The sequence below is a fragment of the Rana temporaria genome, chromosome 9 (assembly GCF_905171775.1).
Source record: "Rana temporaria chromosome 9, aRanTem1.1, whole genome shotgun sequence".
Taxonomy (NCBI): Eukaryota; Metazoa; Chordata; class Amphibia; order Anura; family Ranidae; genus Rana; species Rana temporaria.
In genome coordinates, this window is record NC_053497.1 from 2,583,022 (window position 1) to 2,607,832 (window position 24,811).

General features: G+C 47.9%; 2 protein-coding genes across 7 annotated transcripts in view; both read left to right on the forward strand.

The window, feature by feature from the left end:
- EDA (ectodysplasin A) overlaps window positions 1-8,370 on the forward strand; it is a 115,866-nt gene extending 107,496 nt beyond the window's left edge. The window contains exons 7-8 of one of the 4 annotated variants that reach the window (XM_040322660.1): window positions 3,093-3,217; window positions 7,641-8,370. In XM_040322660.1, coding sequence (XP_040178594.1) covers window positions 3,093-3,217; window positions 7,641-7,892 — 377 coding nt within the window. In that variant the 3' untranslated portion in view covers window positions 7,893-8,370. Of the gene's footprint in view, window positions 1-3,092; window positions 3,224-7,640 lie in introns of all 4 variants that reach the window. The other 3 variants (XM_040322662.1, XM_040322659.1, XM_040322661.1) reach the window with 3 other exon arrangements.
- Window positions 8,371-19,076: 10,706 nt separating this feature from the next.
- LOC120913012 (spore coat assembly protein ExsA-like) lies at window positions 19,077-23,925 on the forward strand. 3 transcript variants are annotated; one of them, XM_040322664.1, is made up of 2 exons: window positions 19,077-22,671; window positions 22,966-23,925. In XM_040322664.1, exon 1 carries the CDS (start codon window positions 19,355-19,357, stop codon window positions 20,312-20,314), a length of 960 nt encoding a protein of 319 aa, XP_040178598.1. In that variant the 5' UTR covers window positions 19,077-19,354; the 3' UTR covers window positions 20,315-22,671; window positions 22,966-23,925. The 3 variants fall into 3 exon arrangements, with proteins under 3 accessions (XP_040178598.1, XP_040178599.1, XP_040178597.1); XM_040322665.1 differs by having other exon boundaries at window positions 23,304-23,925; XM_040322663.1 differs by having other exon boundaries at window positions 19,077-22,463; window positions 22,754-23,925.
- Window positions 23,926-24,811: the final 886 nt, after the last annotated feature.

The following is a 24,811-nucleotide window of genomic DNA, read 5'->3' on the forward strand; positions in this document are numbered from 1 at the left end:
TTTATTTTGGAATAAGGATGTAACATAACAAAAGATGGATAACGTGAAGCTCTGTGGATACTTTCTGGATGCTCTGTACCTCCCTTTGATTCCCTCTAATGAAATGTAGGGGTCAGAAATATGCAACCTGGAGGTCAGCTGTAGGTGAAGCAGAGGTCATTAGTAACATGGGCCCAGATTCAAGAAGCTATTGCGCCCGCGCAACCATAGGTTGCGCGGCGCAATAGCTGTTTTGCTCCCGCGTAGCGAATGCCCCTGATTCAGGAACATCGCTACGCGGACTGCAGCCTAGGATGTGACAGACATAAGCCTCCTTATGCCTTCATATCTCAGGCTGCATTCTTGCGTTGGCCGCTAGGGGGCGCGGCCATTGTGATCGGCGTATAGTATGCAAATTGCATACTACCACCGATTCACAAAAGTTGCGCGGGCCCTGCGCACGCAAGGTACGGAGTTTCCGTACGGCGACTTTAGCGCAAGGTTGCTCCTGCTAATAGCAGGGGCAACCAATGCTAAAGTATAGCCGCCCTTCCCGCTCGTGAAATTTAAATTTCACGTCGTTTACGTAAGTGATTCGTGAATGGCGCTGGACGCCATTCACGTTCACTTAGAAGCAAATGACGTCCTTGCGACGTCATTTGCCGCAATGCACGTCGGGAAAGTTTCCCGACGGAGCATGCGCTGTTCGCTCGGCGCGGGAGCGCGTCTAATTTAAATGATTCCCGCCCCTGGCGGGATCATTTACATTAGGCGCCCTTACGCCGGGCTAATTAGCATAGCGCCCGCGCAATTTACGGAGCTACTGCTCTGTGAATCGCGGGCAAATCGAAATATTTGCGTGGGCGCAGAGCAAAAATCGTTGCCCTTTGCCCACGCAAATATTGCGCGGATCTACCTGAATCTGGGCCATGGATTGCAGGAGTTAGTGATTTGTAGAGGTCAGTAGTATGTAATGTAGAGGTCAGAGCAAAGTTATGCGGGGGTTTGTAGAATGTAGAGGTCAGGGGAAGGTAAGAGAGAATGCAGGGGGTCAGTGGTATGTAATGTAGAGGTCAGGGGTCAGTAATATGTAATGTAGAGGTCAGGGGTCAGTACTATGTAATGTAGGGGTCAGTAGTATGTAATGTAGAGATCAGGGGTCAGTGGTATGTAATGTAGAGGTCAGGGGTCGGTGGTATGTAATGTAGAGGTCAGGGGTCGGTAGTATGTAATGTAGAGGTCAGGGGTCGGTAGTATGTAACGTAGAGGTCAGGGGTCAGTAGTATGTAATATAGAAGGGTCAGGGGAAAGTTATGAAGGGGGCAGTAGTATGAAAGCAGGGTGCAAAGGTCAACACAAAATGACACAGAGGTCACCAATAAGAAGCTTTCATGGGTCCAGCAGTAAAGTAGAGGTCAGTAGAATAAATCAGTGCAAAGATGAATAGTAACCAACACACATATTCCTCCCCCCCCCCCTTCCATGTAACCCCCTCAGGACAAATCCATTCACAGACCTCATGTGTGGAGTGAGGGAAGTCCTCCCAAATCTCCCCTCAGCTTCCATATCACACACGAGAGGCAGGTAGAGGTCTAGGACTTCCCTCGGCTCTGATCTGAGAAAAGGCCTACCACTTGTGATGGAAGGGTCAGGGGTCAGCCCGGCGGGGTCACAATCTATCATCACCTGAGCTCCGATCTGAATATCATTCTGCAAATATTCCCAGATTGGCTCAAAAAAAAAAATAGCAAGTAGGAGGCAACGTCTGCAATGGGACGGGGGCAAGTTCCCCCGAGAAGCTTGGAACAACCTAAACTGCAGGGACTTGTAGTTATTAGGGCAGTGCGTGTAAAATGTCCATATACAGTATATCCAGGCCTTCATTTCTCAGAAAGTAGGCGGAGGAACTCTGCCCTTCTGGGTCACTCTTCATCTCCACCACCTACCCACCTTCAAGCATGTCCCTTGGTTCCTCCCCCCTACCCACCCCCAAGCATGTCCCTTGGTTCCACCCCCAAGCATGTCCCTTGGTTCCACCCCCAAGCATGTCCCTTGGTTCCACCCCCAAGCATGTCCCTTGGTTCCACCCCCAAGCATGTCCCTTGGTTCCTCCTCCAAGCATGTCCCTTGGTTCCTCCCCCAAGCATGTCCCTTGGTTCCTCCCCCCTACCCACCACCAGGCATGTCTCTTGGTTCCTCCCTTCTACCCACCACCAAGCATGTCCCTTGGTCCCACCCCAAGCATGTCCCTTGGTCCCACCCAAAGCATGTTCCTTGGTTCCTCCCCCCCTACCCACCTCCAAGCATGTTCCTTGGTTCCTCCCCCCTACCCACCCCCAAGCATGTTCCTTGGTTCCTCCCCTCTACCCACCACCAAGCACGTCCCTTGGTTCCTCCCCTCTACCCACCACCAAGCACGTCCCTTGGTTCCTCCCCTCTACCCACCACCAAGCATGTCTCTTGGTTTCTCCCCCCTACACACCACCAGGCATTTCCCTTGGTTCCACCCCAAGCATGTCCCTTGGTCCCACCCCCAAGCATGTCCCTTGGTTCCTCCCCCCTACCCACCTCCAAGCATGTCCCTTGGTTCCTCCCCCCTACCCACCTCCAAGCATGTCCCTTGGTTCCACCCCCTACCCACCCCCAAGCATGTTCCTTGGTTCCTCCCCCCTACCCACCACCAAGCATGTCTCTTGGTTCCTCCCCCCTACACACCACCAGGCATGTCCCTTGGTTCCTCCCCCCTACCCACCACCAGGCATGTCCCTTGGTTCCACCCCAAGCATGTCCCTTGGTTCCTCCCCCCCCTACCCACCCCCAAGCATGTCCCTTGGTTCATCCACCCCTACCCACCCCAAGCATGTCCCTTGGTTCCTCCACCCCTACCCACCCCAAGCATGTCCCTTGGTAAGTAAGTATAGGAGTAGAAAGAAGTGGCTCTTATTTATCCTTTTTATTGCTTAGAAGTTTAAGTTTCAAAAATGTTTTTCATCCGATGATCCGATGGGTGAAAGTTCCAGGATGGGGGATGTGAATTGTACAATTTTTCTGTCTGTTGATTCTCTGCTGTTATTAGTAACATATACTGAGTGACTACATTCTCTCACACTGAGATCTTGCAGGTGGAATCCTACATGACTGGTCGTGGACGGCCATCAATCACAGGGTGTTCAAGCTGCACACGCGCAGCGGAGAACTGGAGGTGCTGGTGGATGGTACCTACCTCATCTATAGTCAGGTAGAAGTGAGTACGGTCTTGGGCCTAACTCCTACTTTCGTGCCGTATTGGAAAATTGTTTTGCAATTACAATGTATACTATACAATATACGGGCAAAGGTTGGTGGACATGTGACCAGCCTATGTGAGCTTTGGACATGTGACCAGCCTATGTGAGCTTTGGTGGACATGTGACCAGCCTATGTGAGCTTTGGTGGACATGTGACCAGCCTATGTGAGCTTTGGTGGACATCTGACCAGCCTATGTGAGCTTTGGTGGACATCTGACCAGCCTATGTGAGCTTTGGTGGACATGTGACCAGCCTATGTGAGCTTTGGTGGACATGTGACCAGCCTATGTGAGCTTTGGTGGACATGTGACCAGCCTATGTGAGCTTTGGACATGTGACCAGCCTATGTGAGCTTTGGTGGACATGTGACCAGCCTATGTGAGCTTTGGACATGTGACCAGCCTATGTGAGCTTTGGACATGTGACCAGCCTATGTGAGCTTTGGAGGACATCTGACCAGCCTATGTGAGCTTTGGTGGAAATGTGACCAGCCTATGTGAGCTTTGGTGGACATGTGACCAGCCTATGTGAGCTTTGGTGGACATGTGACCAGCCTATGTGAGCTTTGGTGGACATGTGACCAGCCTATGTGAGCTTTGGTGGACATGTGACCAGCCTATGTGAGCTTTGGTGGACATGTGACCAGCCTATGTGAGCTTTGGTGGACATGTGACCAGCCTATGAGGGCTTTGTTGGACTGTTGGACAGTCCATTTCAGACCCATGGCCAGTATTATGGAGGAGTTCCTCTTTACAACTGTAAAAGCCATCACTCCTCTGGGAAGACTTTCCACAAGACTATGGAGGGTGAGATCAAGTACTGATGTGAGGCCTCGTGTACATGGCTGCTGGTAAAACGGACCTTTGGAAGACCAAAGGTCTTCCAAAAGTAGGGTTGAGGTCAGCGTTCTGTACAGGACACTGGAGTTCTTCCCTGACCTCAAACTTACCGAACACCTTTGAGATGGGAAGACCTCATACCAAAGGTGTTTTTCCATAGGGTTAAGGGCAGGGGCTGATGTTGGAGGAGAAGAAGTTGTTTGGTTTCCCAAAAGTAGGGTTGAGGTCAGGGGGGTTCCTTCACACCACGTCTTTATGGAGTTGGCTTTGTACACAGGGACACAGTCATGGTGGAACAGAAAAGAGTCTTCACCAAACTGTTATTAGGGGGGGGGGTCAGACTGTGGGATTAGAAATTGTTCTGGTGTCAGTGAGAGTAAACTGTGTCCCTATCATTTGTTTTAGTGGAAGGAATAGTGCACCATTGTTGATATTCAAGGTAGGAATAGTGTCCCATCATTTGTGTCAGTGGGAGGAATAGTGTCCCATCATTTGTGTCAGTGGGAGGAATAGTGTCCCATCATTGGTGTCACTGGGAGGAATAGTGTCCCATCCTTGGTGTCAGTGGGAGGAATAGTGTCCCGTCATTGGTGTCAGTAGGAGGAATAGTGTCCCATCATTGGTGTCAGTGGGAGGAATAGTGTCCCATCCTTGGTGTCAGTGGGAGGAATAGTGTCCCATCATTGGTGTCAGTGGGAAGAATAGTGTCCCATCATTGGTGTCAGTAGGAGTAATAGTGTCCCATCATTGGTGTCAGTGGGAGGAATAGTGTCCCATCATTGGTGTCAGTGGGAGGAATAGTGTCCCATCATTGGTGTCAGTGGGAGGAATAGTGTCCCATCATTGGTGTCAGTGGGAGGAATAGTGTCCCATCATTGGTGTCAGTGGGAGGAATAGTGTCCCGTCATTGGTGTCAGTAGGAGGAATAGTGTCCCATCATTGGTGTCAGTGGGAGGAATAGTGTCCCATCATTGGTGTCAGTGGGAGGAATAGTGTCCCATCATTGGTGTCACTGGGAGGAATAGTGTCCCATCATTGGTATCAGTGGGAGGAATAGTGTCCCATCATTGGTATCAGTGGGAGGAATAGTGTCCCATCCTTGGTGTCAGTGGGAGGAATAGTGTCCCATCATTGGTGTCAGTGGGAGGAATAGTGTCCCATCATTGGTGTCAGTGGGAGGAATAGTGTCCCATCATTGGTGTCAGTGGGAGGAATAGTTCCCTGTCATTGGTGTCAGTGGGAGGCATAGTGCCCCATCATTGGTATCAGTGGACAGCATGGTGCCCCGGGGCCGAGATATAGGCAAGCAAAGGGTTCCACCCGGCCTGTGGGCCACAGTTGGAGACCACTGGTCTGAATTGTCGATCATATAGTACGGTAATTCCCATTTGAGATTACATGGCTGTGTTGATTTTATACTCATGGATTGGTTTCGGAATGGGATGTCCAACAAGTTCATAGAGGTGTGACTGTCGGGTCCACAACATTTTACACCATAAAGTGTATGAAATTGAACAGAAAATAAGAAATTACTTTAAGCGGACCTTCCAAACGGAAAGTCCATTTTTTTTCTTTTGCCCTTTATAACAAATGTCTTTAGAAAGCCAATTGTAAAATCGCTTGTCCAGAAAATTCTTTAGCCTTTTTAAAGCCATTAGAATTGGTGGGGGGGGGGGGGCTGGCAAAAAAAAAAAAAAAAAAAAAAAAATTCTTCCATTTCAATGCAAGGTCCATGTTAATTGGCTCTTATAGATACTTTCCAACTACAGTATAACCTTGGATTGTGAGTATTGCTACACTTAGAGGCGGAGCCTCTCTTCTCTTTTATACCCAGTTGTGACATGACGCTACTCTTATATCAAGACATTGCTTGTATATCAAGACATCGCTTGTATATCAAGACATCGCTTGTATATCAAGGCAAAATTTATTAAAACATTTTGCTTGTCTTGCAAAACGCTCTCAAACCAAGGTTTACTGTATTTCTGAAAATATAATATGAAATGTGAAAATAAAAAAAGCCAAATAAAGTCATTATGGTGTGTATATATATATATATATATATATATATAAAAAAAGTATATTTGTGTAAAATGTTGAATATTTTTACAATTTGATGCCATTTTCTATGAATAAAAATATCTTCCAAGAAAGGTTTGTTTAGAAGAAAGATAACCCCATATATATATTTAAAAAAAAAAAGAAATGTGTGTGTGTGTGTATATATATATATATATATATATATATATATATATATATATATATATATATATATATATATATATATATATATATATATATATATATATATATATATATATATATATATGTGTATGTATATGTATATGTGTGTGTGTATATATATATATATATATATATATATATATATATATATATATATATATATATATATATATATATATATAAAAAATTATTATTAAATATATTATTATTAATAAATATATATTTTTTTTAAATAATTTTTTATATATAATATTTTTTTTTATAAATATATATTTAATAATATAAAAATAAAAATATATATATTATTTTTAAAAATTACGCCGGTTAAACAGGAAGTAATGTATGTTCATATCGCTTCTTGTTTTCTATATCATAGAGGCAGAGTGGTTCCAATTTTTTTGTCCACCTCCCTATAAGCAGAAGCCCCCGGCTGGTCAATTCGGTGTCCCGGTGGGACAGACCAGCTTGTGGAAGGTGGCAGTAGAGGGGGGTCGTCTCCTGCTGCTGCTTGTAAAAGTGATCCAGCAGCTAGTTAGCTGCTCAGATCTGTGCAAAATATAACTGAAGGATGCCACGCTCCTAAACAGCCCCGGTGGCTCAGTTAATAGAAAGCAGGCTCAGCCTAGGCTCCTCCCAGGCCATGACCTACTGAACGTGTTTAGTCCCACCAAAAGGGCTTAGTTCTACGACTGAGCCATGTGGGAGGAGCTAAATTCACCAGGAGGTCATGCCTGGGAGGAGCCTAGGCTGAGCCTGCTTTCTATTAACTGACTTTTTTTTTTTTTTTAGGAGCACAGCATTTTCTGAATTATATTTTGCGCAGATCAACAGACTTGTCTTTAGTTTTTGTTTTTATGAAAGAATTGACTCTAGACAAGTCTGTTGATCTGTGCAAATTATAACTCGGGGGATGCCATGCTCTTAAAAAGCCGTAGAAAGTAGGCTCCTCCCCAGGCCATGCCCTCCTGGTGCGTTTAGCTCCTCCCACGGGGCTCAGTCATTGAACTAAGCCCTTTTGGTGGGACGAAACGCGTGGGGAGAAGCCTAGGCTGAAGCCGCTTTTTAATACCTGCCCTTTTGGTGGGACGAAACACGTTGGTAGGGTCTGGGAGGAGCCTAGGCTGAGGCCGCTTTTTATTACCTCTTTAGGAGTGCGGCATCCTTGAGTTATTTTTTGCTCGGCATGCTAGGATCGGGCGGTTTAGATTCCGGCACCCGAGAAGGTTTGGATGAGCGCCTAGAATCTCTAAGAAGGTCTGTTAATCTAATGGATTGTGTTTCCTCTCCCAGGTTTACTACATCAAATTTACCGATTTTTCCAGTTACGAGGTGCTGGTGGACGAGAAGCCGTTCCTGCAGTGCACGCGGAGTATAGAGCCGGGGAAAACCAACTTCAATACTTGCTACACGGCCGGCGTTTGCCTTTTAAAAGCAAAACAGAAGATCGCCGTGAAGATAGTTCATGCCGACATCTCCATCAACATGAGCAGACATACGACATTTTTTGGGGCGATCCGATTGGGTGAAGCCCCCGGCTCATAAACTCCCATGGAGAGTGGTGAAACTTTTTATAAAAAAAAAGGTCCATACAGTGTTACTATCCCATTGGATTGAACAGACGTCGTCCTACTTTTCCCCATCTGATATTGTGGAAAGATGGAAGAATACCGCCTTGGGGTTGCCGTAGTGGACATGAAGAATCAGCTGGTTCTTGTTTTGGTCACCACACACTGTGGAATTCTCATCCTCACGTTATCAGGGACTTCCCAGCCAGTGTGCCGCCTAGGACGGTCCTACCAGTGTTCTGAAGACCAGTTGGTCCTGATGTTGCACTAACCAGCGGCTGCCATGCTGCTGAACAATTGTTATTGAGCAGTTGAAAATACATAAAAAAAAACGTTCTTCCTATACCATATCGTTTAAGTGAAGAATAATATATAGGCCTCAGAAATAACGTTTATACAAAGTGTAGGGGGCTCAAGTGTAACGAGACACTTGTATAAAACACCATCAAGCCTCATTTGTGCCGCAGTTCCATTGCATTACATAAGATTGGGTGTCAGGCAGGTCAGGAAGCTCATCCTGTGAATTTTTCATATTGCTTTTCTAAGAACGTGAAGCCGTAGAGGTGCGCTGTACCCCTGACCATCAAACCTACTCTTCCAGCCTTGGGGTATTGGACATCCCTAATGCTCCTATCAGCCGTCATTGACTTGTACAGGCTTCCTGGCCATGGCTGCTTGCTGCAAAACTCTTGGTGAAGACCCTTTTCTGTTCCAGCATGACTGTGCCCCTCCCCCCGGTGTGTACAAAGACCGCTTCATAAAGACATGGTGTGACCAGTTTGTGCAGGACACTTGAGTTCCTCCACACCAGAGCCTCCTCCCTGCTTTAGGAAGGCCTTTGGGATGAAATAGAAGAAGGGCCGGTACTGATGTTAGATGAGAAGACCTTGTACCCAAAGAGGCCTTCCAAAAGTAGGGACGAGATCAGGGCTTTGGAATGAGTTTGTTCTTCTCAACCATCTCCATAAAGACCTGGTGTGACCAGTTTGGTGTGGAGGATCTCTTGTCCTTGTACCGAGCCTTGACCTCAACCCTACTTTTAAAAGACCTTTATTATAAGATCTTCTCAGCCAACATGTGTACCTGTGCCTAACCGTACAGAACAGCTTCAGGGTGAGGTCTTCTCAGCCTAAAAAAGGTGTTCGGTGGGCTTGAGGTTATGGGGGAATTTGAGTGTCCTGCACAGACCCCCGACCTCAACCCTACGAATACCTTTGGGATGAATTGGAATGAGCCAGGTCTTCACATGCAACATCTCAATAAAGACATGGTGTGACCATTTTGGTGTGGAGGAACTCGAGTGTCCTGCACAGAGCCCTGACCTCAACCCCACTAAACACCTTAGGATTGGAATGCCAATTGTGAGCCAGGTCTTTTTTTTCTGGTGGCCAACGTGTCAGGCATGATGTGTGGAGCCAGGTCTTCTCATCCAACATTAGTACCCGACCTCACAAATGGAAACAATTTCAGAGGAGAAGACCTGGCTCCACACATCTTGCCTTACATTGGGTACCAAAAACAGAAAGACCTGGCTCACAATTGGTATTCCAATCCTAAGGTGTTTAGTGGGGTTGAGGTCAGGGCTCTGTGCAGGACACTCCTTAGGATTGGAATACCAATTGTAAGCCAGGTCTTTCTGTTTTTGGTACCCAATGTAAGGCAAGATGTGTGGAGCCAGGTCTTCTCCTCTGAAATTGTTTCCATTTGTGAGGTCGGGTACTAATGTTGGATGAGAAGACCTGGCTCCACACATCATGCCTGACACGTTGGCCACCAGAAAAAAAAAGACCTGGCTCACAATTGGCATTCCAATCCAAAGGTGTTTAGTAGGGTGGAGGTCAGGGCATTGTGCAGGATACTCTAGTTCCTCCACACCAAACACCTTTGGATTGGAATGCCAATTTTGAGCCTGGCCTTTCTTTTTTTGGTCTTTCTTTTTTCTGGTGCCCAACGTTTTAGGCATTATGTGTGGAGCCAGGTCTTCTCATCCACCATTAGTACCTGACCCCACAAATGGAAACAATGTTGGATGAGAAGATGTGGCTCCACATATGCCTCACGTTGGGTACCAAAAATAGAAAGACCTGGCTCACAATTGGCATTCCAATCCACAGGTGTTCAGTTCCTCCACACCAACTGGTCACACCATGTCTTTATGGAGATGTTGGTTGAGAAGACCTGACTCATTCCATTTCATCCTAAAGGTGTTCTGTAGGGTTGAGTGAGGTCTTCTCAACCAACATTTCCATAAAGACATGGTGTTTGGTGTGAGTGTCCTGCACAGAGCCCTGACCTCCATCCTACTAAACACCTGTGAATTGGAATACTAATTGTAAGCCAGGTCTTTCCATTTATTTATTTTTTTGGTGCCCAACGTGAGGCATGATGTGTGGAGCCAGGTCATCTCATCCAACATTAGTACCGGACCTCACAAAAGGGAAACAATGTTGGATTAGAAGACCTGGCTCCACACATGCTTCATGTTGGGCACCAAAAAAAAGAAGACCTGTCTCACAATTGGCATTCCAATCCAAAAGGTGTTTTGTAGGGTTAAGGTCCGGGCATTGTACAGGACACTATAGTCCACTTCCTCCACACCAAACTGGTCACACCATGTCTTTATGGAGATGTGGGTTTGAGAAGACCTGACTCATTCCATTTCATCCCAAAGGTATTCCGTAGTGTTGTGTCAGGTCTTCTCAATAACATCTCTATAAAGACACGATGAGACCAGTTCCTCCACACCAGAGCCCTGACCTCAACCCTAATGAACACCTTTGGATTGGAATGCCACTTGAGAGCCAGGTCTCTTTTTTTTTTCTTTTTTATTTGGTGCCCAACACAAGGCATGATGCGTGGAGCCAGGTCTTCTCATCTGACATCAGTACCTGTACTTAACCCTTAACCTTTGGGATGAAATTGGTTGGGTCAGGTCTTCTCAATCAACATCAGTTCCTGCCCTTATTTCCATTTCATCCCAACGGTATTCTTTGCGGTAAAGGACAGGTACTGATGTTAGATGAGAAGACCTGGCTCCACCCATCATGCCTTGTGTTGGGGGGGGACCTGGCTCTCAATTGCCATTCTAATCCAAAGGTGTTCATTCGGGTGGAGGAACTTGAGTGTCCTGCACAAACTGGTCTCATCGTTGAGAAGACCTGACTCGTTCCTTTTCATCCCAAAGGTGTTCCGTAGGGTTGAGTCAGATCTTTTCAACCAACATTTCCATAAAGACATGGTGTTACCAATTTGTGAAGGAACTTGTGTCCTGCACAGAGCCCTGACCTCAACCCTGCGGAATACCTTTGGGATAAATTGGAATGAGTCAGGTCTTCTCATCCAACGTCTCCTTAAAGATAAGGTTTGACCAGTTGGGTGTAGAGCAGTGGTTCTCAACTCCAGTCCTCAGGACTCGCTAACACGCCAGATTTTAATTACTACCTTCGGGAGATGCAAGCTATAATATGGCAATCACTGAGCAGCAAATGATATCACCTTTGATGCATTTCAATTATCTTGCAAACCTGGCTTGTTAGTGGGTCCTGAGGACAGGAGTTAAGAAACACTGGTGTAGAGGAACTCGAGTGTCCTGCACAGAGCCCAGACCTCATTCCTCCTGAATGCCTTTTGGATTGGAATGCCAAGTGTGAGCTAGGCCTGTTTTTTGTGGTGCCCAACGTGAGGCATGATGGGTGGAGCCAGGTCTTCTACATCAACATCAGTACCTGACCTCACAGATGGCCACAAATTCTTGGTGGAAAGTCTACCCAGAAGACTGGGGCAACTTCATATCGATGGCCATGGCTTTGGACTGGGGATGTCCAATGAGCTCATATAGGTGCGATGGTCAAAGGTCCATAGACATTGGAGGTGTAAGGGTCCTCTGAAAGGGTCTTGGAGTCTCCTCTCTAATGCAAACCTGGCTAAATGTGGAACTTTTCTGGTCAGTACGTGAAGAAGAGTTTGAAATGTGAAAGAAAAATGTTATATCACAGAGGAAATTATAAGGAGCCTGTTTGTATTCGGCAGGGTTTCTTTTCTATGTCTGGGCATGTGTACGCTGCTTCTGCCGGGAACACGGTGCATAGAATATTTTAAAGCTCAACGCCAGGATCTATTTACATTAACCCCCCCCCAAAAAAAAAGCAAAGTTCCGATTCATTCTCTTTTCCCCTTCCAAAGCATAGTTCGGATTCTCTCTCCCCCCCCCACCCCAAAGCCCCCCCAGCACCATGCTACCAGGGCAGGTGCACTTCTCAGCCTGACTGTCCCCTCCCATGTCTCCTGCCAGGCGCCGGTGTCGTCCTTATAGTGGGCAGAGGACGACGCTGCAGATCTGGATGGAGACCCGGGAAGAGGACACACAACTGCCAAGTGGCACGGCCGTGGTCCGGATAGGACTGTCGCTCATGGTCCACCATTTAGTGATCACTGCTCCATAGGGAGCCAATGTATTCCATTCATTTAGTGATCATTAGCGATTCTCACTATGATCATAACATCAGAAAGGGGCCACTAAAAAGCCCCCATAGGGTTCCAGCTTTCCAGTGGACTGCCAGAAAAGAGAGGCGTGCCTTTGGGTCACGTGACTGGCGGCCACATGATCAGCACGCCCCCGATTGCAAGGGTGCATCGGGAAATTACCGCTCCGCGCTGGCTACTGCGCTGAGAGCCGCGTTAAGTTGTAAACACAGGGCCCACCCGGTGAGAGACCAGATTCCTCCATCCACACATCGCAACACAGACAGAGGAATTTCCCGCTGCATCTATTGTATTCCGACGTCCTACCGCCAACCCGGTCAGCTGCTGTTTGGCTGAAAATGTTGCCATAGGCCCGGATTCAGAGAGCAATTGCGCCTGCGTAACCATAGTTACGCAGCGCAATTGCTTGCTTGCGCCGGCGTTACGAATGCTCCTGATTCAGGAACCTCGTAACGCTGACTGCAGCCTAAAATCTGCGCGGCATAAGACTCTTATGCCACGCAGATTTTAGGCTGCATTCTTGCGATGCCCGCTAGGGGGCGCTCCCATTGTGTATCAGCGTGTAGTATGCAAATTGCATACTAACACCGATTCACAATGTTGCGCGAGCCCTGCGTACGCAAGTTACGGAGTTTACGTACGGCGTCTTTAGCGTAAGGCTGCCCCTTCTAATAGCAGGGGCAGCCAATGCTAAAGTGTACCCGCCGTTCCCACGTCGTGAAATTTGAATTTCACGTCGTTTGCGTAAGTGATTCGTGAATGGCGCTGGACGCCATTCGCGTTCACTTTGAAGCAAATGACGTCATTTGCCGCAATGCACGTCGGGGAAAGCTTTCCCGACGGCGCATGCGCTTTACGATCGGCGCGGGAACGTGCCTAATTTAAATGATTCCCGCCCCCTACGGGATCATTTAAATTGTGCGCGCTTACGCTGGGCAATTTTTCCCGGCGCGCCCTCGCAATTTACGGAGCTACTGCTCCGTGAATCGAGGGAAGCGGCGCAAATTTGCGGGGGCGCAGGGCAAAATCGTTGCCCTGTGCCTCCGTAATTTAGGCGCAATTCTTACTGAATCTGGGCCACAGATTCCTCCGATTTTTTCACTTGCAGGGTGTTGGGTGGGAGGAACGGGGGGCCACCCATATACCAAATTTGGGGCAGTTCATCGCTGTCGGCTTTGGGCTTATCCTACGAGCATCGCCATCAAATAGTGTTGGACCGGCAGCTTTCTACACTCCAGACGCCCTGAAGGCTTTCCCGAATTTCCCAAGTTTGTAATATAGCCGAACCCCTTTGGTGCCGGAGCCTCCCGCTCCTTTAAAGGGGGGGGGGGGTGGTTTCAGATGCCTCGAGAGGAGGGGCAGGGTTTGTGATCATGTGACCTCTGTGATTGGCTAACACAGCGGTCACACGATTGGATCCGTTAGTCGTCAGTAACTGCGCTGAGGGCGTTCTTGAACACAAATATGTGGCCTTTTGGCGTGAAGACCCCGCCCCCCCCCCCACACACATATATATTTGCATACTGTTGGTGCCAAGGGGTTAAATAGAGCGTAGATTTAAGCTCCAAACCACTTTAATAGTCCAGATACAGATTTATTCCAATATAAGATCAGGGAAGAGACTTCATAAAAGAGCCAACGCGTTTCAAGGAGCCAGAACCCCCCTCCCCCCTTTCATCAGGGCTTGAGGACAGAAAACTGGACTGGATCAGGGAGGAAATGGATTTGGTATTTTAACCAGTTAAATGATGAAGCACAGTGTTCATCAGAGACTCGGAGGAAACTGAATCACTTAAAGTGGTTGTAAACCTCAGACATGACATCTGAACAAAGCAGACCCCTCTTTAGTGTGTTCTTGTCTCAGTCCAGAGCACTAAGTGCCATGTCTGTCTGCTGCCGCCTTCTTCCTCTGCTGCTATCAGCATAAGTCACTTCTGACAAGTTTTCCTGACACCAAGAGATAAATGGTGACAGGGGAGGGAGCTCCAGCACACAGCCTGTGATTGACAGCCTCGGCTCTGTTCCGGTAGGGAGGGGAGGGCACATGTCTCTTCCCTCCAATCAGCTCTCAGCGCTCCCCTCACTGAGCTCTGTAAAGTTGTGTGAAGGAGGAGGAGGGGGGGCGTGTATTTTCTCTCCAATCGGCTCTCAGAGCTGCTCTGTAGAGTTGTGTAAGGGGAGTGTCTCTCTTCCCTCCAATCGGCTCTCAGCGCTCCCCTCACTGAGCTCTGTAAAGTTGTGTGAAGGAGGAGGAGGGGGGGCGTGTATTTTCTCTCCAATCGGCTCTCAGAGCTGCTCTGTAGAGGTGTGTGAAGGGGAGGGTCTCTCTTCCCTCCAATCGGCTCTCAGAGCTGCTCTGTAGAGTTGTGTGAAGGGGAGTGTCTCTCTTCCCTCCAATCAGTTCTCAGAGCTGCTCTGTAGAGTTGTGTAAGGGGAGTGTCTCTCTTCCCTCCAATCGGCTCTCAGACCTTCTCTGTAGAGTTGTGTGAAGGGGAGTGTCTCTCTTCCCTCCAATCGGCTCTCAGAGCTGCTCTGTAGAGTTGTGTGAAGGGGAGTGTCTCTCTTTCCTCCAATCGGCTCTCAGAGCTGCTCTGTAGAGGTGTGTGAAGGGGAGTGTCTCTCTTCCCTCCAATCGGCTCTCAGACCTTCTCTGTAGAGTTGTGTGAAGGGGAGTGTCTCTCTTCCCTCCAATCGGCTCTCAGACCTTCTCTGTAGAGTTGTGTGAAGGGGAGTGTCTCTCTTCCCTCCAATCGGCTCTCAGACCTGCTCTGTAGAGTTGTGTGAAGGGGAGTGTCTCTCTTTCCTCCAATCGGCTCTCAGAGCTGCTCTGTAGAGGTGTGTGAAGGGGAGGGTCTCTCTTTCCTCCAATCGGCTCTCAGAGCTGCTCTGTAGAGGTGTGTGAAGGGGAGTGTCTCTCTTCCCTCCAATCGGCTCTCAGAGCTGCTCTGTAGAGTTGTGTGAAGGGGAGGGTCTCCCTTTCCTCCAATCGGCTCTCGGAGCTGCTCTGTAGAGTTGTGTGAAGGGGAGTGCCTCTCTTCCCTCCAATCGGCTTTCAGAGCTGCTCTGTAGAGTTGTGTGAAGGGGAGTGTCTCTCTTCCCTCCAATCGGCTCTGAGAGCTGCTCTGTAGAGTTGTGTGAAGAGGAGTGTCTCTCTTCCCTCCAATCGGCTCTGAGAGCTGCTCTGTAGAGTTGTGTGAAGAGGAGTGTCTCTCTTCCCTCCAATCAGCTCTCAGAGCTCTCCTAGGTGAGCTGTGCAGAGTGTAACCTCAGGTCTCCGCCCCTTGCTTTTTAGAGCCGAGAGATTCAATGTAAATTCTGCACTTTGATTGGATGTAGGGGAGGAGGGCAGGCTGCAGATACACAGAAATTAAACCAATCCTCGTACATAGGTTGTACCTGTGTATCACCTGAGGCCGGTCACTTCACTGGGGATATGGAAAGGTTTACAACCACTTTAAAGATGAAAGTAGAGGAAACCCTTGTAGATTGGTGTCAGTATACAGCGAGTGTTATAGAAACCCCCCTGTACTCCCCTCTGGTATAGGGTGCAGCATGAAGCTGTTTGTGAACGGATGGGAAGATCTTCCCATATATGGCCACAAACCATTCCTAGGATTCTGCATGTCGGATTCCCGAATTACTACGGTCTCAGTAAAAAGGTCACATTGTTATTCTTCAGTACAAAACAAGAACGCGGCGATGGGAGAGATTTCGGGTTTTCTTTTCATTGTAGAGCATGGGGTCTTCAAACTATGGCCCTCCAGTTGTTCAGGAACTACAATTCCCATCATGCCCAGTCATGTCTGTGAATGCCTCATGGGACATGTAGTTCCACAACAACTGAAGGGCCGTAGTTTGAGGATCCCTGATGTAGATGAATGGAACCTCCGGCTTCCCGACTGCCTTTTTTTAAGCTAAAGTGGAGTCTCCGGCGAAAACGATCCTCCGAATCGACCGATTCATCCCCAGATCCCTTGTGTTAAACCCGCAGACATTAAAACGATTCAAAAAGGTTTGTTTTATTAAATAACAAACACGTTATACAGTAAAACCTCGGACTGCGAGCAACGCGGTTTCCAAGCGATTCGCAATACGAGACGTTTTTTTTTTTGCTTTAACCACTTAACCACCAATGACAGATTGACGGCGGCAAAGTGGTTGTAGAATCCTGACTGGACGTCGTATGACGTCCTCAGGATTCTGAGTTGCTGCGCGCCCCTGGGGGCGCGCATCGCGGCGATCGTTGCTTCAGGGTGTCAGTCTGACACCCCACAACACCGATCTAGGTAAAGTGTCTCTCATGTGTCCAATCACGGCTGATCACGATGTAAACAGCAAAAGCCGGTAATCGGCTCACTCACTCGGCTGCTCCTCTGACGGGGGGTTTGTGCTGATCGATTATCAGCACAGCCCCCCCTGAGGATGCCCACTGGACCACCAGGGATGCCCACTGGACCACCAGGGATTCCACTAGATCACCAGGGATTTAAATCAAAGGTATGCCACCCTAGACCACCAGGGATGACACAATGGATGCCAATCAGTGCCACAATGGGCATCACTGATTGGCAGGCATTGTTTGGCACTGATTGGCATACATTAGTTAGTGCCCATCTATGCCGCCTATCCCTGCCCATCCGTGCTACCTATCCCTGCCCATCCGTGCCGCCTATCCCTGCCCATCCGTGCCACATATTGGTGCCCATCATCAGTGCCACCTTATCAGTGCCAGTCAGTGCAGTACCATCAGTGCCCATTAGTGAAGGAGAAAACGTACTTATTTACAATGTTTTATAACGGAAACAAAAAAAAGTATTTATTTTTCTAAATTTTCGGTCATTTTTTTTTTTTTTTTTGCAGAAAATAAAAGTCCCAGAGGTGATCAAATACCACCAAAAGAAAGCTCTATTTGTGGGTACAAAATTATAAAAATGTTGTTTGGGTACAGCGTAGCACGACTGCGCAATTGTAATTTAAAGTGCAACAGCACTGAAAGCTAAAAATTGGTCTGGGCGGGAAGGTGTATAAGTGCCCCCCGGTATGGAAGTGGTTAAACTCCTGGCCACGTGGTCTCGCGAGACGAGCAGGATTCAAGCCTCTGGGGTGTGCAGTACCGCATGTGGCCAGAGGTGGAGGGGGGGAGCCGGAGACATTAGTGTCTCAGAGTGTCTCTGCCGCCCCCCTTCACCTCTGGCCACATGCGGTATTGCATACACTGGCAGTTTCCATTAATTCCTATGGGGGAAACGTGCTTTGATATACGAGTGCTTTGGATTACAAGCATGCTTCTGGAGCAAAATTTTTCATAATCCAAGGTACTTCTGTACTTATCAGCTCTATAATGATTTTGCATAGAGCAGCCCCCGATCCTCTTCTTCTAGGGTCCCCCCCCCCACTGGCACTCCTGGCTCCTCCTCCTCCCCAATGTGCACCCTTAGCAAGCTGCTTGCTATAGGGGCACTCGTGTGCTCTCTCCTGAGCCACCTGTGTGTGTCCATAAGACACACAGAGCGGGACTCCATCCACACTGGCTGTGATTGACATCAGCGGGCACTAATGGTTGTCTCTAAGCCAATGAGAAGTGAGAGAGCCTCGGCTCTCATACTCACCTGATCCTGTTATCGATCCAGCGATGTGCATATGGGGGAGGGCGCTGGAGTCGGAAACCTTCTGCCTGTACAGCCACTTTAGGGCCCTTCAACACCAAGATTGGCCCTTTTGGTGACCTGTCCTTCCCAATGCCAACAATGCTTAGAAAAAGCGCACGTGGAAATGCATGAAAACGGGCACTTTCTGGTGGGAATGGACCCTAAATACTGATTTAAAGGCTTAAAGTGATGGCGACCTAACCTCAAATACCCTCCCAGTCCCCGCTGTACTTGACACCAGTGGATACGGAGCTGTCGGTGCCCATGCAGTCGGGGCATTTGCAAAACCTCCAGCGTCTCTGTGCAGCACTTCCGGGATGGACCAGAACGATCGTTATTGGTCGGCGCTGGCACAGCGAGTCACTCTGATCCGTCCTGGAAACGTTACACAGGGAAGAGGAAGAAGATCCTGCATTGGCACCGACAGCTCAGTATCCACGAAGTGAAGTACAGCGGGGGCCTTTGCTTGCCTCTGTCCAGTCCTTGGGGTACTACTCCATCCACAACTGCCCCCCCCCCCATTGATGGGGCTCCATTCCTACCACTGTTATCAACACCGGGCACTATTAATACCACCGATGCCAACAATGGGGCATTATTCCTTCCACTAAAATCAATGCTGGGGAGTTTATTACTCCCTTTGGCCACAGTCCACCCCCCTAAAATCTGAAGGACAGTAAACGGGCCCATTTAGAAAGTTTGCAGACCCCTGCCTTGGATGCTGCTCCATTTCCTTCAGTCTAGTGACTACACCCTCTCCTGCCTTCTCCATTGATAGCAGCTTACAATAGGGGGCTACACCGCTATCGCAGTGGACTATAAACTTACGTGAGAACCTCCTCAATTTGACCTGTAATGTTGGTGGCATCTCCATCCACTTGTATCAATCATAGCAAAGCACCGCCTCCACCTATTATGCTATCAGTGAGACCGCCCCCTTCTATAGGCATCTCCATCCACTTGTGTCAATCAGCACAAGGGATGGAGATACCTATAGAAGAAGGCGGTCTCACTGCTGATAGCACGATGGGTGGAAGCGGTGCTTTGCTATATTAGCAGTGAGAACACTCCCTTTCTATAGGTATCTCCATCCACTTTTGTCTATTATAGCAAAGCACCGTCTCCATATTGTGCTATGAGAAGTGAGACCGCCCCCTTCTATAGGCGTCTCCATCTCAATGATTAGAAAAGCACCGCCTCCACCCCTCGTGCTATCAGCAGTGAGACCGCCCCCTTTCTATAGGTAAGAGATATCACTGGCCCATCCTGTGTTCACCACCAGAAGGGCTGCTGAGGACCCCTCTATGGCATGCCGCAAGGAGAGCTGGGAAATGATAACCTACTGCCCTTTCTTAACCTACTGCCCATTCTTAACCTACTGCCCTTTCTTAACCTACTGCCCATTCTTAACCTACCGCCCTTTCTTAACCTACTGCCCATTCTTAACCTACTGCCCATTCTTAACCTACTGCCCTTTCTTAACCTACTGCCCATTCTTAACCTACTGCCCTTTCTTAACCTACTGCCCATTCTTAACCTACTGCCCTTTCTTAACCTACTGCCCATTCTTAACCTACTGCCCATTCTTAACCTACTGCCCATTCTTAACCTACTGCCCTTTCTTAACCTACTGCCCATTCTTAACCTACTGCCCATTCTTAACCTACTGCCCATTCTTAACCTACTGCCCTTTCTTAACCTACTGCCCTTTCTTAACCTACTGCCCTTTCTTAACCTACTGCCCATTCTTAACCTACTGCCCATTCTTAACCTACTGCCCTTTCTTAACCTACTGCCCATTCTTAACCTACTGCCCTTTCTTAACCTACTGCCCATTCTTAACCTACTGCCCTTTCTTAACCTACTGCCCATTCTTAACCTACTGCCCATTCTTAACCTACTGCCCATTCTTAACCTACTGCCCTTTCTTAACCTACTGCCCATTCTTAACCTACTGCCCATTCTTAACCTACTGCCCATTCTTAACCTACTGCCCTTTCTTAACCTACTGCCCTTTCTTAACCTACTGCCCTTTCTTAACCTACTGCCCTTTCTTATGCTACATCTAAACTGCACTGCAACCACAAGACCGAAAGTCGTGAAAAGAGTCACGGAGCGTCCAGACAGCCCCATAAGAAGTAAAGAAAGATCTTTTTTTTTTATTACGGCATTGAGATGGATGTCCAGTATATATATATATATATATATACACACAGTATGGGCTTTTATTTTACATAAAGCCAACAGTATGACTTTACTTCTCCTTTAAACTGACTCTACAATTAGACCCCCCCCCCCCCCAAAAAAAGAAATTGCGCTGCATTTTCTTGAAGAGCTTTGAATCTGTTCTCTATTATTCTTATTAGAATGTTCCAATTATAAAAAGTAACAACATTAGCGAACGAGACGGAGAAATGCAGTTATAATGGTACGATAGGATTTCAAATACTAAATTCATTAGCAATCAAAATAAAGAAAGTAATAAATTAGCCGGAATACATTGTTAGCCTTTGAAGTGTAATTTAGGAGACGGATTCCCTTTTCCCAGAAGTCGGGGTCGCCAAGTCTTTTTTTCCTTTTTAGAATGTCATCCAACACAAATTGGATGAGGAATGCACAACTGGTATGTGACACAATAAAACAAAACACTAAATAAACTTCGTATGTTATCCGCCGGGTAATATTCTCATGGCCGGGGCCACATGAAATGCCGTTCATATTTTATTTTATTTTTTTCGGATGAATGAGAATATGCGAGTTTTGCCTCCACGGTACGGAACGTGGGTCCCACACAAATGTCATTCCTTCCCCATGAACTCATGTTTTCGCTCCTTTTGGTGAGTGATGGTGGAATGTTTCCTACACCAACGCCTCACGCAAATTCCTCGCCTCCTGAAAATGTTTTTGTCGTCTCATACCACAGATTCCCCAACGGTGGGCAAACCCAGAGATATAGACCGTATCAGTGGCTGGCCTGTGTTATTACATTACATCAAATGAGAGCAGGGCAGCCATCAGAAATTTTGGGGCCCCCTTACACAGCTTTAGGCCTGCCTCCCCCGAGCCTGACCACTAACATTCCCTTAGGGCCTACCCACTGGCCGTACCACCGAATCTGCTCACTGACATCCCATTCCAAGTCCCACTCCTCCTCCTTCCCATGTCCTCCTCCTCCTCCTCCTTCAGTCCCATCTCGCCATATCATGTCCTCCCTCTTACAATCCCTTCTCCCTCATCCCATGTCGTTCTCCTCCATCTCATGTCGTCGCCTCCTCCTCCATCCCGGGGGGGGGGGGGGTCGGTGGAAGCTTTCCCCTTCCACCAATCCCAGCAGAAGTGCATCCCAAGCTGTCTAATCGGCGGCGCCTCTGAGGAGTGAGCTTGGCGTTGCCCCGGCAACCAGGAAGCATGGCAGAGTGGCCGAAAGGGACTGTCAATCATCCAGCCTTCAGGCAGCGGGTGGAAATACCTTGGGGGCCCCAAGTCACTCGGGATATCCGGGCCCCTTGGCATGCCCGGGAACCCTTACATGAGTGTGGGCTGTACCTGATGGTGGCCCCCATACTCATGGTGGGCTGCATTCATCATTTGGCACATGCACAAGGTTGGCTATCTAGGGTTAGAAGTTCTGATTAGAATACTGTCAGTGTACAGAGAGCAGAAAGACTAAAATTATGAAACGTCTTTTTGAACTTCAAAGGGGAACTTGACCTTTTAGTGAAGTGGCCCTTTTCCCTTCCCCAAGTGGGAGCCAACTGTCTAAATATCTTCAACCCCCACCCTGAGACCTTTACTCAAAGCCTTTGCAGAAGAATATACTGCCCATGCTCAGCTCCTACTGCACATGGGTGCCACTCAATCCCATTCATTCCTATGCCTTCTCAGTTCTCATGGTGGGCTCCATCTTCTCATGGTGGGCTCCATCTTCTGGGACATGTGGGAGGTTGGCGGTCTAGGGCTCTGAGAACCATTAATATACTATTACACATCTATAATTCTAGCAATGAAACCATCTGACACCTCAGGGAGCGGAAAGACTGAAGTTCAGAGAGATGTTCATAATCTAAAAACGGGGGACTTGACCACTTAAAAGGACAACTTCACTAAAAGGTCCTTTCCCTTCTCCGAGTGGGAACCAACTAAGAATCTTGAACCCTGCCCCATGTCCTTTGCTCTGTGGCCCAGAAGAATGTGTTGCCCTTGCTCAGCTCCTACTGCACATGGGTGCCACTCAGCCTATTTATTCCTATACCTGGTCCATGCTCAGGGTGGGCTCCACTATTTGGGATCTAGGGTTAGGAGTTCCAAGTAAAATACTGTCAATTAGGAGTATTCTATCAATGAAATCGGCTGACACTGCAGAAAACTGAAGTTCAGAAAGATGTTTCATAATGTAAAGGGGAACTTGACATAGAGAAGTTGCCCTTTAAGTGGTCCATTCCCTTCTCCGAGTGGGAGTCAACTACCTAAATATCTTCAACCCCAGTCTGAGTCCTTTCTTCTAAGCCTTTGCAGAAAAATGCTGCCCATGCTCCTCTCCTACTGCACATGGGTGCCACTTAGCCTATGTTTTCCTATACCTGGTCCGTACTCATGGTGGCCCCCATCATTTGGGATATGCAGGAGGTTGGCTAAAGAATTTCCAACCAAAAGCTCACATCCAACTTTTCTTGTCGGAATTACCCATCGTGTACGCGGCATTAGAGAGGTTGCCCTTTAAGTGGTCCATTCCCTTCTCCGAGTGGGAGCCAACTACCTAAATATCTTCAACCCCCGCCCTGAGCCCTTGTTTTCTAAGCCTTTGCAGAATAATGCGCTGCCCATGCTCCTCTCCGACTGCACATGGGCGCCACTTAGCCTATGTCTTCCTATACCTGGTCCGTACTCATGGTGGCCCCCATCATTTGGGATATGCAGGAGGTTGGCTGTGTAGGGTTCTGATGACCATTAATAGACCAGTATTGTATCAATGAAATCGTCTGACACCAGAAAAATGTTTAAAAAAAAAATGTTTCATAATGTAAAGGGGAACTTGACTTTTAGAGAAGTTGCCCTTTGAGTGGTCCATTCCCTTCTCCTAGTTGGAGCCAACTACCTAAATATCTTCAACCTCCGCTCTCAGTCCTTTCTTCAAAGCCTTTGCAGAATAATGTGTTGCCCATGCTCAGCTCCTACGGAACATGGGTGCCACTTAGCCTATGTCTTCCTATGCCTGGTCCGTACTCATGGTGGCCCCCATCATTTGGGATATGCAGGAGGTTGGCTGTGTAGGGTTCTAATGACCACTATTACTTGGCCAGTATTGTATCAATGAAATCGGCTGACACCCCAGAGAACAGAAGACTGAAGTTTAAAAAGACATTTCATCATTTAAAGAAGAACTTGACGTTTAGTGAAGTGGTCCCTGATATGGTCCCTTCCCTGAGCAGGAGCCACCTTCCTAAATCTCTTCAACCCTGCTATTGAGTCCTTCACAAAACAAAAATGTCCTGGCAATGCCCACCTCCTCCTACCAATGGGTGCCACTCAACCCATTCATTCCTATAGCTGGTCTGTACTCACAGTGGCCACCAGCCATCCAATGGAGTACGGCTCCAACCACAGTGTCTAAGTTTTGCTTAAGGCCTCACAAAGCCTACAGCCGCCTCTGTCCACCCTCGTTGTCTGCACTGCAATGTATTTGTCTGGAGAATATGAGAGAACCTGTGAGCCCGGTGTACCCGGACACTGTGCTTTGCGGTGGGCTGGGAGCGATAACGAAGCTGCTTTGTAAATTGGCATAATTATGTCATTTGTAAATATCATGTATATAAAAACTAGGATGTAAGTTTATGTAAATTGATTTGTATTTTACAGATAAAAACTTGTATCTCATCTGCACTTCCAGTAGATTATTTCCTTCTTGTCACTAGAACAAGTGGTGATTGGTGAATGCAGATCCGCACGGTCCCAACACCGACCAATCAATGAAAAAACGCCAAATAGAAGGGCCACAGCGGCAGGACTTTGCGTCAGGACTTTGCAGCGTGCCGTTCAGCTGCGTCCTCGTCACCCTCCTCCCCTGCACACTCAGCCCCCGCTGGAGCGCGCGCCTCCCCTAGGAAATTCACAGCAGGGATACACAACTCTGGAGAGGCGAAGATCTACCTGAACAACGTGGAAGTTTCAAGGTTTACCAGAGCGTAGCGCAGAATGCAGGGGTCAGGAGTAAGCGTTGCAAGGGTCAGGAATGAATAACACTTATTCCTGACCCTTGCATTGCTTACTCCTTCATTCTGTGTTACTCATTCCTGACCCCTACATTATTTCCTCCTGACCCCTGTATTCTGTGTTACTCATTCCTGACCCCTGCATTCTGTGTTACTCATTCCTGACCCCTACATTACTTTCTCCTGACCCCAGCATTCTGTGTTACTCATTCCTGACCCCTACATTACTTTCTCCTGACCCCTGCATTCTGTGTTACTCATTCCTGACCCCTGCATTACTTTCTCCTGACCTTTCCATTCTGTGTTACTCATTCCTGACCCCTACATTACCCTCTCCTGACCCCTGCATTCTGTGTTACTCATTCCTGACCCCTAAATTACCTTCTCCTGACCCCTGCATTCTGTGTTACTCATTCCTGACCCCTAAATTACCTTCTCCTGACCCCTGCATTCTGTGTTACTCATTCCTGACCCCTGCATTACTTCCTCCTGAACCTTCCATTCTGTGTTACTCATTCCTGACCCCTGCATTACTTTCTCCTGACCTTTCCATTCTG

Excerpts from the sequence above, each read along its gene's own strand:
- LOC120913012 (XM_040322664.1), top strand. The coding sequence starts at position 19,355 with ATGCCGCAAGGAGAGCTGGGAAATGATAACCTACTGCCCTTTCTTAAC.